Consider the following 12,488-nt stretch of genomic DNA (forward strand, 5'->3'; position numbering starts at 1 on the left):
TAATGGAAAACCAAATTGGTGGTAAAAAAGGAAAAATGACAATCTACATATTTAAAGTAAAAAATAATTAAAGGAGAAAATCTTCTTCAATTAGATTCTGAATTTGATATTATTTAAAGTAAAAACTAATTATAAAATTTAATGTCAATGACATTCCTTGTAAATTGGTATGAACTTCAGGATTTATTTCATAAATGTCTCCAAAAATGTATATATAGATAAATACTATTCCAAATAAATAAATTTAAGAGATCAAACTTGAAATTAATGTAAAGTACACATTTAGCAAAAAATAAAACGTCAAATGTCACATCAATAGACAAAATTAAAAAAACCTTGTCATATTATATAAGATATATATATATATATATATAATTTATCTTAAATTACAGTTTTGTCACATAAACATGCGATTTGTAATAATAAAGTTCTATATTAGTGCCAAACTATTAATAAATCCTCGTAAAATATATTTTTATACTGTTTTATAGCTGCATCTCATTTCTCATACCACTGACATTCATTATTCTATATTACAATTTAGGAACCATTTTAATTTTTTTAATCCCATTTTTATTAACAAATATCCAAAACCAATATAAAGAAAAACTTCTGGACCATATTGATTCTAGAAAGATACATACAATGGCTGCGTCCTTGGCCTCTCTTTCCTCCTCTGCCAAATTCGGAGCACCATGGTCACCGTTCAACCGCCATAGCAGCCACAACCTTCCTCCTCCGCAACTCGTACCTCTCGCGTCCTCTGTACGCTTCAAATTCCCTAAGCATTGATTCTTTAAGCTAAATCATTAAAAGAGCTTTAGATTTTATAAGATCTTGTCTTCTCAGATGGAAAAATATATCATGAGGAGCTTCTTGCGGAGACGAAGGTGTCTCAAGAACATTTCTGCCCTTAATGTGGAGGTCGACGAGGATGACGATGACGTAGAAGAAGCGTGTGAGCTAGTTAACGGAACAGAAGTGTCAGTCGACGGCGTTGAAGGTTATCTTTTAACGGCAGTAAAGAACAATAACGGAACTGGATTGCTTCTACTCTCTGATGTCTTTGGCTTTCAAGATTCAGCCACACGCGACTTCGCTTACCGTGTTGCTTGCAATGGCTACAAGTATATAACATCTTCTCCATTTACTTACCTCTCTTAAATTCCAAAATTCATTATTTAAATTGCAATTTTGTGTTTTTTTTGTTCTTTTTTGGTTGAGATAGTGTTCTTGTCCCGGACTTGTTCCGTGGAGATCCATGGTCGAAAAACCGACCAAAGTCTGAATACGAGGAATGGAGAAGAAAACAAGACCCGGACCGTATCAGACAAGACACAACTAGCTTCACGAAATGGATGGTTGATGAATTCGCAGCGGCTGGCATCTCCAAGAAGCTAGGAGTGATGGGTTTCTGTTTCGGAGGTGGGCGTGTAGTTGACGTATTAGCCACGGATGAGAACGATTACTTCAGCACCGGTGTCTCGTTCTACGGTACGAGAATAGACTCCGCGGTGGCCGGAGATGTGAAAGTGCCAGTCTTGTTTGTTTCCGGAGACAGAGACCCGCTTTGTGAAGTGAAGGGTTTGTACGAAATTAAGGAGAAGATTGGTGAAAGGTCAAAGGTTGTTGTGTATGAAGGAAGAGGTCACGGCTTTGTCCACCGGCCCGAGACGGCGGAAGATGATCGAGACGCGGAGGAAGCGTTTGCCCTCATGAGGAATTGGTTACATCATCATTTGATTTAAATAACATGATTTTCTCTGCTCTTTTGTACATCCAAGTTACAATTAAACTCGGATTCTAGTATATAAAAAGGTTAATTAATAAGATAACTAATGAAGAGATTTTCTAGAAAACCATAGAAAATCGTGAATTCATTCATGTAAACTAAAATGCTATGCTAATATTACATGGTTCTGATCAATGTGAGATTGGTTGGGTTCTTCGACATGAAGGGGATAATTTGAGATGGTACGACGCTAAGGTTTATCCTCGTCTTTACTCATGCTTTGATGTCGTGTTTGGACAACCTTGTAGTTAACATACTTGTTGAGATTTGAAGTCCTCATCATGTCTGGCCGGAGATTGCAGTGGTACACTGAGTAAATCATTGGGATGACAAGGAGTGTGAAACCATTCTTCAAATTCAATGGAGTTCACGCAACATTTTTTCATCAATTCATTGCCAAAAATGACTATAATGAATATTTAAAAAAACTATAAAGTGTACATTCTGAAATTCGGACTTAGTCAAGATTATTGATATTGCATTGTTTTAGTCTTCACAATTCAGAGGCAGTTTTGAGTAGGTTTTGGGTATTTATGACTTCAACATGAGGTTCTTGGGCTCTTCCAAGTATGGTCCAAGCTTGGTGGTGATAAAACTTGTCGGCCTTCATAAAACGTAATGATTTGAAAAATGTAAAGTGATATTCACATCAAAACAATGTGAGAATCTACTCTCTCTTTTTTTTCCAATCCTTCTAAAAATAGATCAAACCTTTGGATATGAGCAAAGTTCAAAACAAGTAATTTTCTCTAGTCAGTCAAAAGAAAGTGAGGAAATAAAGTCTGGACCACTTCCCATTCTTGTATTCCCTCTTGCACCATTTGGTCGAGTTTGGTTCGTCGTTTTGTGCCTGTGGGAACACACCCAAAAAAAAAAGTGGGCCTTGATCTGACCCAGGCCAACATAGGCTAACTATTATCATCCTCTTCTCTCTTTGAATTTTATTCCAGAAAAATAATAACTTTGTTGAAAAATAATAAAAATAACATTAGTGGAAAATTTACTTTTGACAATAATGGAAAGTAAATAAACTGTTCCTTAATTAATAGCTAGGATTATGTTTCGTAATTTTCAGTTTCTTATTTCTTTATGATTTATTTGATAGATTTTTTAACGACGAAATGATGATAATGAAAATTGAAAATTTCAGAGAATCTTTTGAATCAAAGAGCAATGAAAATTATAAAATTGAACGTATATAATAATAAATAATACGGTATTTTGTTTATCTGCATTTTTGTTTTTTTTTTTGTGATAAACCAAAAATTACAAAAAAAACTACGAATCTAAAGAAATTGAAAAATTACGAAAGAAGAGGAACCCTAATAATCTGATCGGAATCAAGATCACGATCTTGATCTTGATCTTGATCTTGATCTTCTTCGCCACAGTCGTAAACAGATCTAACAAGAATCAACTGATCTTCCAAGTATCTCTGAAGCAACCCAGCTTCTTCAGTTTCAATTCCGCCGCCGCAACCGCAACCTTCCTCACATCTCCGGAGCCTCAAATCATCTTCATCGGCGGCGGATTTAGCAAACCAAGGGTGACGACTACGGAGACGACTGAAGATCTCGACGGCGCAGAGTATAGGGATCGAGGCGCAAAGGATTGGGATTAGTAAAGGAGAACAGAGGAGGAAGAAAACGAACCGGTTCCGTCGTGTACGAAGCCAAAAGACGTCGGTCAACATTGTGAAGACGGCGGCGCGTGAATAGTCATGGCCCCCGGATTAAACGGAGGAGGAGGAGAAGAGGTCGTGCGCTGTACGAATTGGTAATGAGTGGGATCACAACACAGAAGCTTCTTTGGCACATGACTTTGTTGTTGTTTCTTAAAAGACTTAAAAATATATATATTTTGACTTGTTATATACTTTTTGTCTTTGGCTTTCTCATGTCACTCTCTCTTTAGTCTTTACTTTATTTACAAAATTTATTACACATCTAATTGTCTTATTAACCAAGAAGAAGACTTTGTAGGAAACTCGATTCATTATGACAAAAGAGTCTTTTGTGTTTGACTAGGCTTATCCATTTTAGATAAGAAACCAGCAATTACTTGTTTCGATATTTAAAATCCTAAAATTATTACAATTTTCCCTAAAGATTATCAAAATTTCTATAGTTATTAAACTTACGTTTACCCACAAATTAGTTAAAAGTTTGGTTAAAGAGGATTTCTATCCAATTTTTTTTTGACTTTGTAAAGAAAATTATTATTCACATATGAATATATGATTATAGCAAAAATGGATATACGGTGGCAGGATGACAACAAATCTTTGATCATCATCTCTGTTCGCCTAGCGTCATTCAGGCTCACAAAGTTCCTGTTCCGTTGAGCATGTATGTTGGACGGTTGCAGCAACATGTTCTACATTTGTAGATTAAGGTCTCACGACCGGTTTAATTTGATTTGTGAATTCGGTCGGTTTTGTTTTCCGACGGTTTAGTTCGGTTTAATGTATATGAGTTGGACCTTAGAAATTTGTATGGACCTATTCTGAAAATAGCATTTTAGACATATATTTTATGAATTGAATATCCTCTTAAAAAAAAGATCATTTTGGAGAAAGCTTGATACATAGATAATTATGGCAAAAATGTTTTGTGTTCATATTATGTTTGTGTATTTGGGAAGGGAAATCCATTTTGATTTGTATCAGTCCAAATTTTTTATCTCATTTCCATACTCATTTAAGTAACTACTAGTCTTTAAGTATTAAATATTTTTATAATTTTTCTCTAAACAAAACAAGATAACAACATTTTTATAAATTTTCAAGGTGTTTTTTAAAAAAATATATATAGTTTCCAAATCACTTTAAATTTTTTTTAACTCTATATCACAAAAAGGACAATCTTGTGAAATAAAGTACGGAATATATCTTTGTTATGTACACAATATCTGACACATTCTCAAGCTCAAACCTCTCCTAATTCTGAAGAGGAAATTCCAAGTGCCGCATACTGCGCTTGTAGTTCAGCTTTTGGAGCTCAGTAGCTTCGATCATGGCCCGATACTCCTCATGCTTTAAAAGTCTGTTATGAATTGAACAATGGTTTAAGTGATTCATTTGAATGAGAGGTGAATGATCACTAGTTGTAATTTACTAGCAGACATTGAATTACAAGATAATTTTTCGAAAGTTACATTTTAGGTTTTCTGCTAATTACATTAAGACATTGAATTAAATAATGTCTTCTACAAATTCTATATCAAATTATCAATCATTGAGTTTGGCTTATCACAAATTAAAGGATCAACCATCAGTACAACCTACAAACAAATGTAATCTTCTTAACTCTTCTCTTTAAATTTTCAATGCTTTGTTCGTTGATCTGACTTGTGTGAGTCTCTGATTATGTCACACTGTCACTCTTTCTTTGAAAATCAAGGGCTTGAAGAAGATCCAGGAATGTACGATCAATTACTTGAAAAAGCTTATAGAATGTTCTCGTTTATGTTTTAAGATTTTTAATTCTATGTTTTAATAAAATAAATAAATTATCGTAAAAGAAGAAAAATAATAAATAAGGCTAAAACTACATAAATATTAAACATATATAACTGCGAGTTTAAAAACACAACCATCAAAATAAAAACTTAGATTAAAAAATATTATGGCAAAAAGATTCAACTCTAAAATAAAAAAAAAATATATTAAATGGAAAGGCATAAGAAATAGGGACAACCTTGTAAAGTTTTTTGTATGTTTATAAGTATAAGATATTTATGAAAAATTATAGTAAAGAGTAGCAAGCATCATAATATTTATTGATATTTATATTACTGACAGACAAATATTATAACAAAGTGATCCTAAATGAAAATATCAAACAAAAGATCATAATAAGTACATGCAACTTTTTGATAAAATAATTTTCATCTTGAGTGAAATTTATAAACCAATAATTATAAAAAAAATACAGAATTTGTAAAAATAAAATATGAAATAGTTAAATCTTTAAAACATATATTTAATGAAGAGTTATGATAAATAAACGCAACTGTAAGTTACATAGTGAAAGTTGATTAAATTTCTATATTACTATAATCATTTCAAAAAAATTTCGTTAGATTATAGAATAATGTTAGATATTGGATATTAAAGTTCATATTATTTTGATTTAGCATTAAACATAAACTTTGTGTCATCGAACAATTATTTAATTGTTAGTTATCTAAAAAGAGACAAATATATATATAGAGTTCAAAAGACATAAAAATTTAGATAAACTTAACCATTGGAATGAAAAGTTGTTAATAATATATGATGAAAAATACAACTCTAAAATGAACAGGCACATATGTATGGTGTTTTTATGGTGAAGACACAATTTTACAATGAACAGATACAACCATATGATTTTTTCAAAATAAATATTAAAAATTTATTTCAAGAGAAAGTACGACAAAAAAATCGCAACTGTTTATAATATTTATTGAGATTGTTAATATTATATAATGTTAAGATAGAAAAATGCACTAATAAATAAAAATAGAGTAATCTCAAAGTCAAGCATAGGATGGCTTATAAATGTTTACATTTAAATCGGGTAAAATTAATTATATAAATAGTCTAACTAATCCTAATCTATGTTCTATTTATTTTCTTTACCTTTTGTGGTAGATATATTAGTATAGTTTGAATTTGTGGTGTTTTTTTTTGTAGTTTTTACAAATTTAATCACATAATTGTTATATAGTGTTTTTTTGTCTTGTTAGAAAAGTTATTATTTGTCAAACTACATAGACATATTTTTACTTTAATCTGGTTCTGTATGTTATTTTAATACTATTATACTTATGTTGAATAGCATATGGATTAAGTTAATTGTCAAAGTAATATTTAAGTTGTAGATAATTAACTATTGTAGTGTTTAGTTTTGTATGTTGTTTGTAATGTAAAATCACTTTTTATTAAGGATGTTTATTTGTTTTTCTTTTTCTTAAGTGTAGTTATTTATTTTTATTTTAGTTTTTTTGTAATGGAATTGTAGAGTATAATGTTTTCTTTTTCTTGTTTTAGGATGTATTAGAGGTCCATTTTATTAGTTTTGTTGTTTCGTTATTATTTTTACTTAATTTTGGCTGTTGATTTTTTTATTTAATGATATATACCGTGTGTGTTTTTATTGATTTTGTTTTTTTTTCTTATTATTATTGGTAGAATTGCTTAATTGGATTGTCTATGTAACATAAAATAGGTACTTGGATTTGGAAAGACTATTTTCTTTTTTTTCTTACATACTTTCACTGTTGATTATGAAATGTGATTTAAAAATGAAAATAGTTGTTTTAAGAAATTTAATCAGCCCCTACTCATAAAGCTAAGGAGCACAAATTACTATTAGAAAGTAAGCATAGTTGTTTTGTGTTTTATTTTTCTTATTAGGAATTTTAAATTCTAAGACAACAATTATGTAGCTACAAGTTCTTTTATTTTATTCTAAATTAATTTTATCTTCAAAAAAAAATTGTATTGGTTTTATTGAATTTACCTTCGAATATAAATTTTCAAAAGCACATAAATGAGTACACCTACATTCGACTTAGCTTTATCATCGCACCTCATACAACCTATGCACAAATCACTGTTATAAAGTAAAAGACAGAGATAAAAGCTAGAAAAAAATGAGAAATCAATATTAAAAAGTAGGAGAGATGCAAAGATACAGATGTCAACATAATACAATTTTCAAGCTCCAAAACCTGCAATAGATTATATGTGGATGTGGTCAACCCAACTGAATTTGCGGTCTTCGTTTAAAGATTGTAGAACAATATGCTTTTGGGTGTGGTCCGATCCACACCGTGTGGAAAACAAAGAAAATAGTTAAAGGTTGTAGCAATCCAAGTCATAGAAGCGGATGTCATAACCTCACAGCTATGAAAAATCAGCAATGGAAGATTTGCTGAGTTCAAATAACAAAAGGGAAATCAAGTTAGGAAAAAAAGAGAATGAGACAACAGAAATGGAGGGAGCAAAGAAAATATCTAATAGGACCAACCTAAAGAGATATATTGGGCAGTATGAAGCATTCAAAATATGCAGATTAGCACAAGCCTGGGCTATATGGCGCAAATTTTCATCACTGAAACAGGAACAGTTAGAAACGTCTAGTGACTCTAACTAAGGACATGAAATGACCGCTAACCGAATAGTAGCATCCAAAAGCTTATGGCATGAGGCTATATCAAGAAGATGGAGGAGTGGACAGTTAATCATCGCATGTGACATATTAATTCTTTTTAATGATAAAGATATGAGTTGTGGACACCTGACAGAAAGAAAAATAATCAATACAATAAAACAATGATAAATATGCATTGGACAAAACAGAGTTAGTCTACAATCAAGATAAAATCAGAGGCAACAGCAAATTCGCAACGAGGATGTTAGAGCAGAGTTTACAAGCTTGGTTTCAAAATTCTAAAAGATGATAAGGTCACACTTCTGCACCATTTCATTGAAAAATCAAAACTTTATTTTCGACCAGTTTATATCAAGTTCCATTTTTGAGAAGTGTAACATCCGCAAACCGAAATCCCGATTTAGGGGATGCATCGGTCGATGCAAGGTCGGTTCTGTGCGGATGAGTTTAAGTTAAAAGTTGCGTTTTGGGGAAAGGAAACCCTTGCTGCGAGTATATAAGGGTTTTGTCGTGTTGTGGCAGTGGTTTGGCCGTTTTGGCAGAGAAAGAAAGAGAGATTGTGTTTGTGACTGTTCTTGAGAAGTTCTTGGAGTTAGAAGCTGTTTCTATAAAGATTTGTAGTTGGGATCGTTGTAGGAGCGTGTTCTTCCTGTGTTAGGGTCATATTTCTTCTGTGGCAAAGGTAAGTGCATGACCATGGCTTATCTAAACTAGAGATTCTCTGATCTGTGTGTTTGTGTGTTGTGTAGCTGGTTAGAACGTTATCTAGGTTTGTGTGAGGCTTTCTTGTGGCTTGGGATCGAATTTGTTGCTTGTAGGAACGAAGATCCGGCGAGAAGCTTTGGGGAAAACGATGCTCATCATGTGCGTCGGTCGATGCATTTTGTGCGTCTGTCGATGCAGTGCGAGGATGGCGCAGATTGACCTAGGAGAATCGGTCGATGCCATGTGGAGGCGTAGGTCGATGCAATTAGGATTTCCACGTAATGTCGAGCATGCGTTGGTCGATGCAGTGTGAGTGTCGGTCGATGAAAGTGAACCTTTTGTCGGTCAATGCAAGCTTGTGTCGGTCGATGCAACCCCAATTGGTGTCGGTCGATGCATGGTTGGTGCCGATCAATGCAGAGTCCTGGTTTGTTATTGTTTGGTCACTGATTGTTGGTTGATGGTTAGAGATGTCTCTATTGCTTGTGTGTATAGCCCAATAGATGGGAGGATTGTCTTACTAAGTGTTTATTAAATACTCATGCATTGCAATTTGGTTTGTGGTGCAGGTAAAGGCAAAGTGTGATAGTGGAATCAAGGCAATGAAGAGGAAGATGTTCTAGAGACCCGATTGGTTGATGTCTGGCATTGTTAGGTTGGTAAAGTTGGGTCACTAGAACATTGTTAGGTTGTTAGTTCTATGTTTTCTGATGTTTGATATTGGAATTGTTATGTTTTAATTATTGGTTATTAATTATTGGATAACTTATTGGTTATTAGTATTGGTATTATTTCTGCTGTTTGGTTTAATTGTGGTTAGGAGACTAGTGAGTATGAGATCACTAGTTGTAGAGTATTTATTATATTATATTATTATTATTATTTATTTTGATACAAAGTCTGAGATTGTTTATCCCTAAAATTAATACCCAACGGATTAGAGCTGATTATAGATTGAAATCCAACAGATTACCCTAATCCAATATCTTCTCTGTCTCGGTATTTTCAGAGTGATGGCTGAGTCTCGAAATATTGTGAAGCAAGAAGAAAAATGGGAAGATAAGATAGAATGATGACATGTAAGCAAATTAGAGATGATCTGTATTAATTGTTATAATTTGATTGAGTATTCATTTTAACTGATTTTTCAGTCTATGGTTGTCTATGCTTGAATACAAAAGCTGAGATGTCATGCTATGGTGAAAAAGATTGTAGTTTTATTGTATTAATTATTTATAAGTTGTCTCTTTTCTTTCTTTGTTGGTTGGAAATAATAGTGGAAAATTTAAAACTTAGGACCAAATTCAGATATTTGACCCTCCTGTTTCTAATTCCCATTAGTTCTCTATGATCGATACATATACATATATATATATATTGTAAATAAATTTTCTCATTTTCTCCTTAGAATTTGTTTCTTTAACAATTTTGAACACGCTAAAAAGTAATATCATTGGAAGAAAAATTTTTGAAAGTACAAACTCACTTTTATCCGAGGTTCGAATAGTTACACACAATTTAACCACTATACTACAACTTCATATCGAAAGGCGTCTAAATCAAGGGCTTCTTCACCCGCTTTAAGTGGCCATCAAAATTCTTGTGTACTTTTTAGTGATACAATTTAATAAAATTATATTTTGACATTGGTCGTCTACATCAATTTCATGCTACTAGATATTTGATATTTCCGTGACTATATTATTTTAAATGTAGATAATATGTATATTTGTAACATCCGTGTTCCGAGATTATATTTTGGGTTGTATTGAACAAATCAAAGGAGTGGATTTTAATTAATTTCGGTTTAATTATTGGTTTAATTAGATTCAAAAGCCCTAGAATTTTTTTAAAAGTGTCGCCTCCTTTGTTTTGATGGAGTGTCGACATTGGGAGTCTTAGAGAAAGTGAGAGTGAGCCTTGGTCAATTTGGTGTGAAGGGGAAGGAGAAAGAGATCAACAAAGGTTTATCTTAGAGAGACGGAGAATGAGCAGAATCGTTAGAGTTTGGGAGTAAACGGTTTCGATTTATCAAATTGTTGTTAAAGGTAACGAAATTTTCTAGAGTTATTCCCCATTCTTTCATCGTCATTCTGCTTTTTACAGAAGTGAATTTGAGTTAATATTCTATGAGTTATCGGCAGTTTCGTGGGCGTTTCTTCTCAGCCGCGGATGGAGACCAGCGGGTGTTTCGGGATCGATTGCGGTTTCACCTGAGATCTGCTTGTGCTGAAATTTTGTGAGAAGATTTGGGACGTCTAGGGCTAGATTTTTAGCGGAGGGAGTTGATAGTTAACAGTTGGGTTTTATTTTCGGGTTTCGTCTTGGAGACTGTTCTTTTATGATGTTTCTGTCTAGTTTGCTTCAAGGTTGTTTTTGGTTGTGTTACTTCTTGTATGACGTTTCTGGACTGTTTCAGATGCGAGGAGAGTCTCTCATGGTTATATTTGTTGTTAGAATCAGTTTGTTAGGTGAGTACATGACCATGAGCTTATCTAAGCGATCAGGTTGTATAACTTGTTTTGTGTGATGATGTGTAGGTGTGGTGAATGTGTTATTGGGTGTTCAGTTTAATGGCTGGTTTTTTATGTTTTATTTGTGGTTGTACTCTTAATTTGTTTGTGTGTATAGCTCGTAGATGGGAGGATCGTCTCACTGGTTATTTCTTATAATACTCACACATCTCATTGTGTTTGTGGTGTAGTTAATGTATAGCGTGGAATCATGGCGATGAGGAGGAGGATGATCTAGGGTCTTGATTGTGTGTTCTTTGGTTATGTTAGTTATGTTGGAACTTGTGTAGAGGCATGATAGGTTGATGGTTTTATTTGGTTATAATTGATACGGTATTTATATTAAATTGGATTTGGTTTGGTTTGTCTTCCGCTATAAATTATGAATTGTTGTTGGTTTATTGTTTGGATTGTAGTTAAATATAATAGAGTATTTAATTAGATTATTATTATTATAAAAAAAACGGATCGGATTGTTTCAATATTTAACGTAACGGTAACACTTTTTAGTTATTTGAAGTACAACAACAACGATATTCGTTGTCATCATAATCGAGCATGCATAAACCAGTAGTTTCATCTGAGAACTCAGGCGGTCCACATCGACTCTTACATTCTTCGCTGAACTGGCATCGACCTCTATAAACACAGTCATCAACTCCGATTTGTTTTGTATTCAATACTGTTAATTGCCAAAAACAAATCAGTAATGACCATTTACTATATTTTCTGCGAGATATTATGTACTATTTTAGAAAACATTGTCTATCACTATATGGGTGTTATAATGCATATTTATTGGAAATGGGTATAGAGAAAGATTAAAGTAAAAAAAAATATTATAAATAACTAAAACTGAGAAAAGAATTTTACAACACAGCCAAAAAGCAAACCAAGAGGAGAAAAGATATTTACTCTTTGATTGGGAAGTAGTTAGCAGACAATATATGATGAGAAAAGTTGCAAGTTGAAACTTCGACAAAGCCATCTAGTTTGATTTCTTTTCTTTAATAATCAAAATATGTTTTTAGTTTGTTGGGGGTGAAAATATCATGAGAAAAGGATGTCTATATAAATAAGTCAAGTCTTTATACCACAGAAAAAAGAAGTCAAGATTCTAATATATTCGGTACAATTAAAAAGGATACAAATTTGAACTTTCCCAATAAAAAAAGATATGGTCAAATCATACATATAAACAAGTCAAGTCTTTTTACCACAAAAAAAGGAATATGCACTGAATAGCACATTAACAGAGTTAATTAAAGAAATACCACAAATGGTACGGTGTCGGGAGGGGGTGATGTAATTATGTCG

General features: G+C 32.7%; 3 protein-coding genes across 3 annotated transcripts; 1 reads left to right on the forward strand and 2 right to left on the reverse strand.

Moving 5' to 3' along the window:
- The first annotated feature begins 518 nt into the window (after positions 1-518).
- LOC104777466 (uncharacterized) lies at positions 519-1,859 on the forward strand. The gene is made up of 3 exons (XM_010501726.2): positions 519-765; positions 850-1,127; positions 1,229-1,859. Exons 1-3 carry the CDS (start codon positions 646-648, stop codon positions 1,746-1,748), a joined length of 918 nt encoding a protein of 305 aa, XP_010500028.2. The 5' UTR covers positions 519-645; the 3' UTR covers positions 1,749-1,859.
- A 1,089-nt stretch (positions 1,860-2,948) lies between these two features.
- Positions 2,949-3,676, reverse strand: LOC104777467 (uncharacterized). The gene has a single exon (XM_010501727.3). The coding sequence runs from the start codon at positions 3,483-3,485 to the stop codon at positions 3,096-3,098; it is 390 nt and encodes a 129-aa protein (XP_010500029.1). The 5' UTR covers positions 3,486-3,676; the 3' UTR covers positions 2,949-3,095.
- Positions 3,677-11,587: 7,911 nt separating this feature from the next.
- On the reverse strand, positions 11,588-12,212 carry LOC109130622 (defensin-like protein 275). The gene is made up of 2 exons (XM_019240436.2): positions 12,087-12,212; positions 11,588-11,853 (listed from the first exon to the last, which is right to left on the reverse strand). The coding sequence occupies exons 1-2, from the start codon at positions 12,157-12,159 to the stop codon at positions 11,678-11,680; spliced, it is 249 nt and encodes an 82-aa protein (XP_019095981.2). The 5' UTR covers positions 12,160-12,212; the 3' UTR covers positions 11,588-11,677.
- Between the last annotated feature and the right edge of the window lie 276 nt (positions 12,213-12,488).

Source organism: Camelina sativa, chromosome 3, assembly GCF_030686135.1.
Source record: "Camelina sativa cultivar CO46 ecotype springtype chromosome 3, ASM3068613v1".
Taxonomy (NCBI): Eukaryota; Viridiplantae; Streptophyta; class Magnoliopsida; order Brassicales; family Brassicaceae; genus Camelina; species Camelina sativa.

Coding starts and splice junctions, on each gene's coding strand:
- LOC104777467 (XM_010501727.3), bottom strand. CDS start 3,485: ATGTTGACCGACGTCTTTTGGCTTCGTACACGACGGAACCGGTTCGTT.
- LOC104777466 (XM_010501726.2), top strand. CDS start 646: ATGGCTGCGTCCTTGGCCTCTCTTTCCTCCTCTGCCAAATTCGGAGCA. Junction 766..849: donor TCGTACCTCTCGCGTCCTCT/GTACGCTTCAAA, acceptor TTGTCTTCTCAG/ATGGAAAAATATATCATGAG. Junction 1,128..1,228: donor GTTGCTTGCAATGGCTACAA/GTATATAACATC, acceptor TGGTTGAGATAG/TGTTCTTGTCCCGGACTTGT.
- LOC109130622 (XM_019240436.2), bottom strand. CDS start 12,159: ATGGCTTTGTCGAAGTTTCAACTTGCAACTTTTCTCATCATATATTGT. Junction 11,854..12,086: donor AACTACTTCCCAATCAAAGA/GTAAATATCTTT, acceptor GGCAATTAACAG/TATTGAATACAAAACAAATC.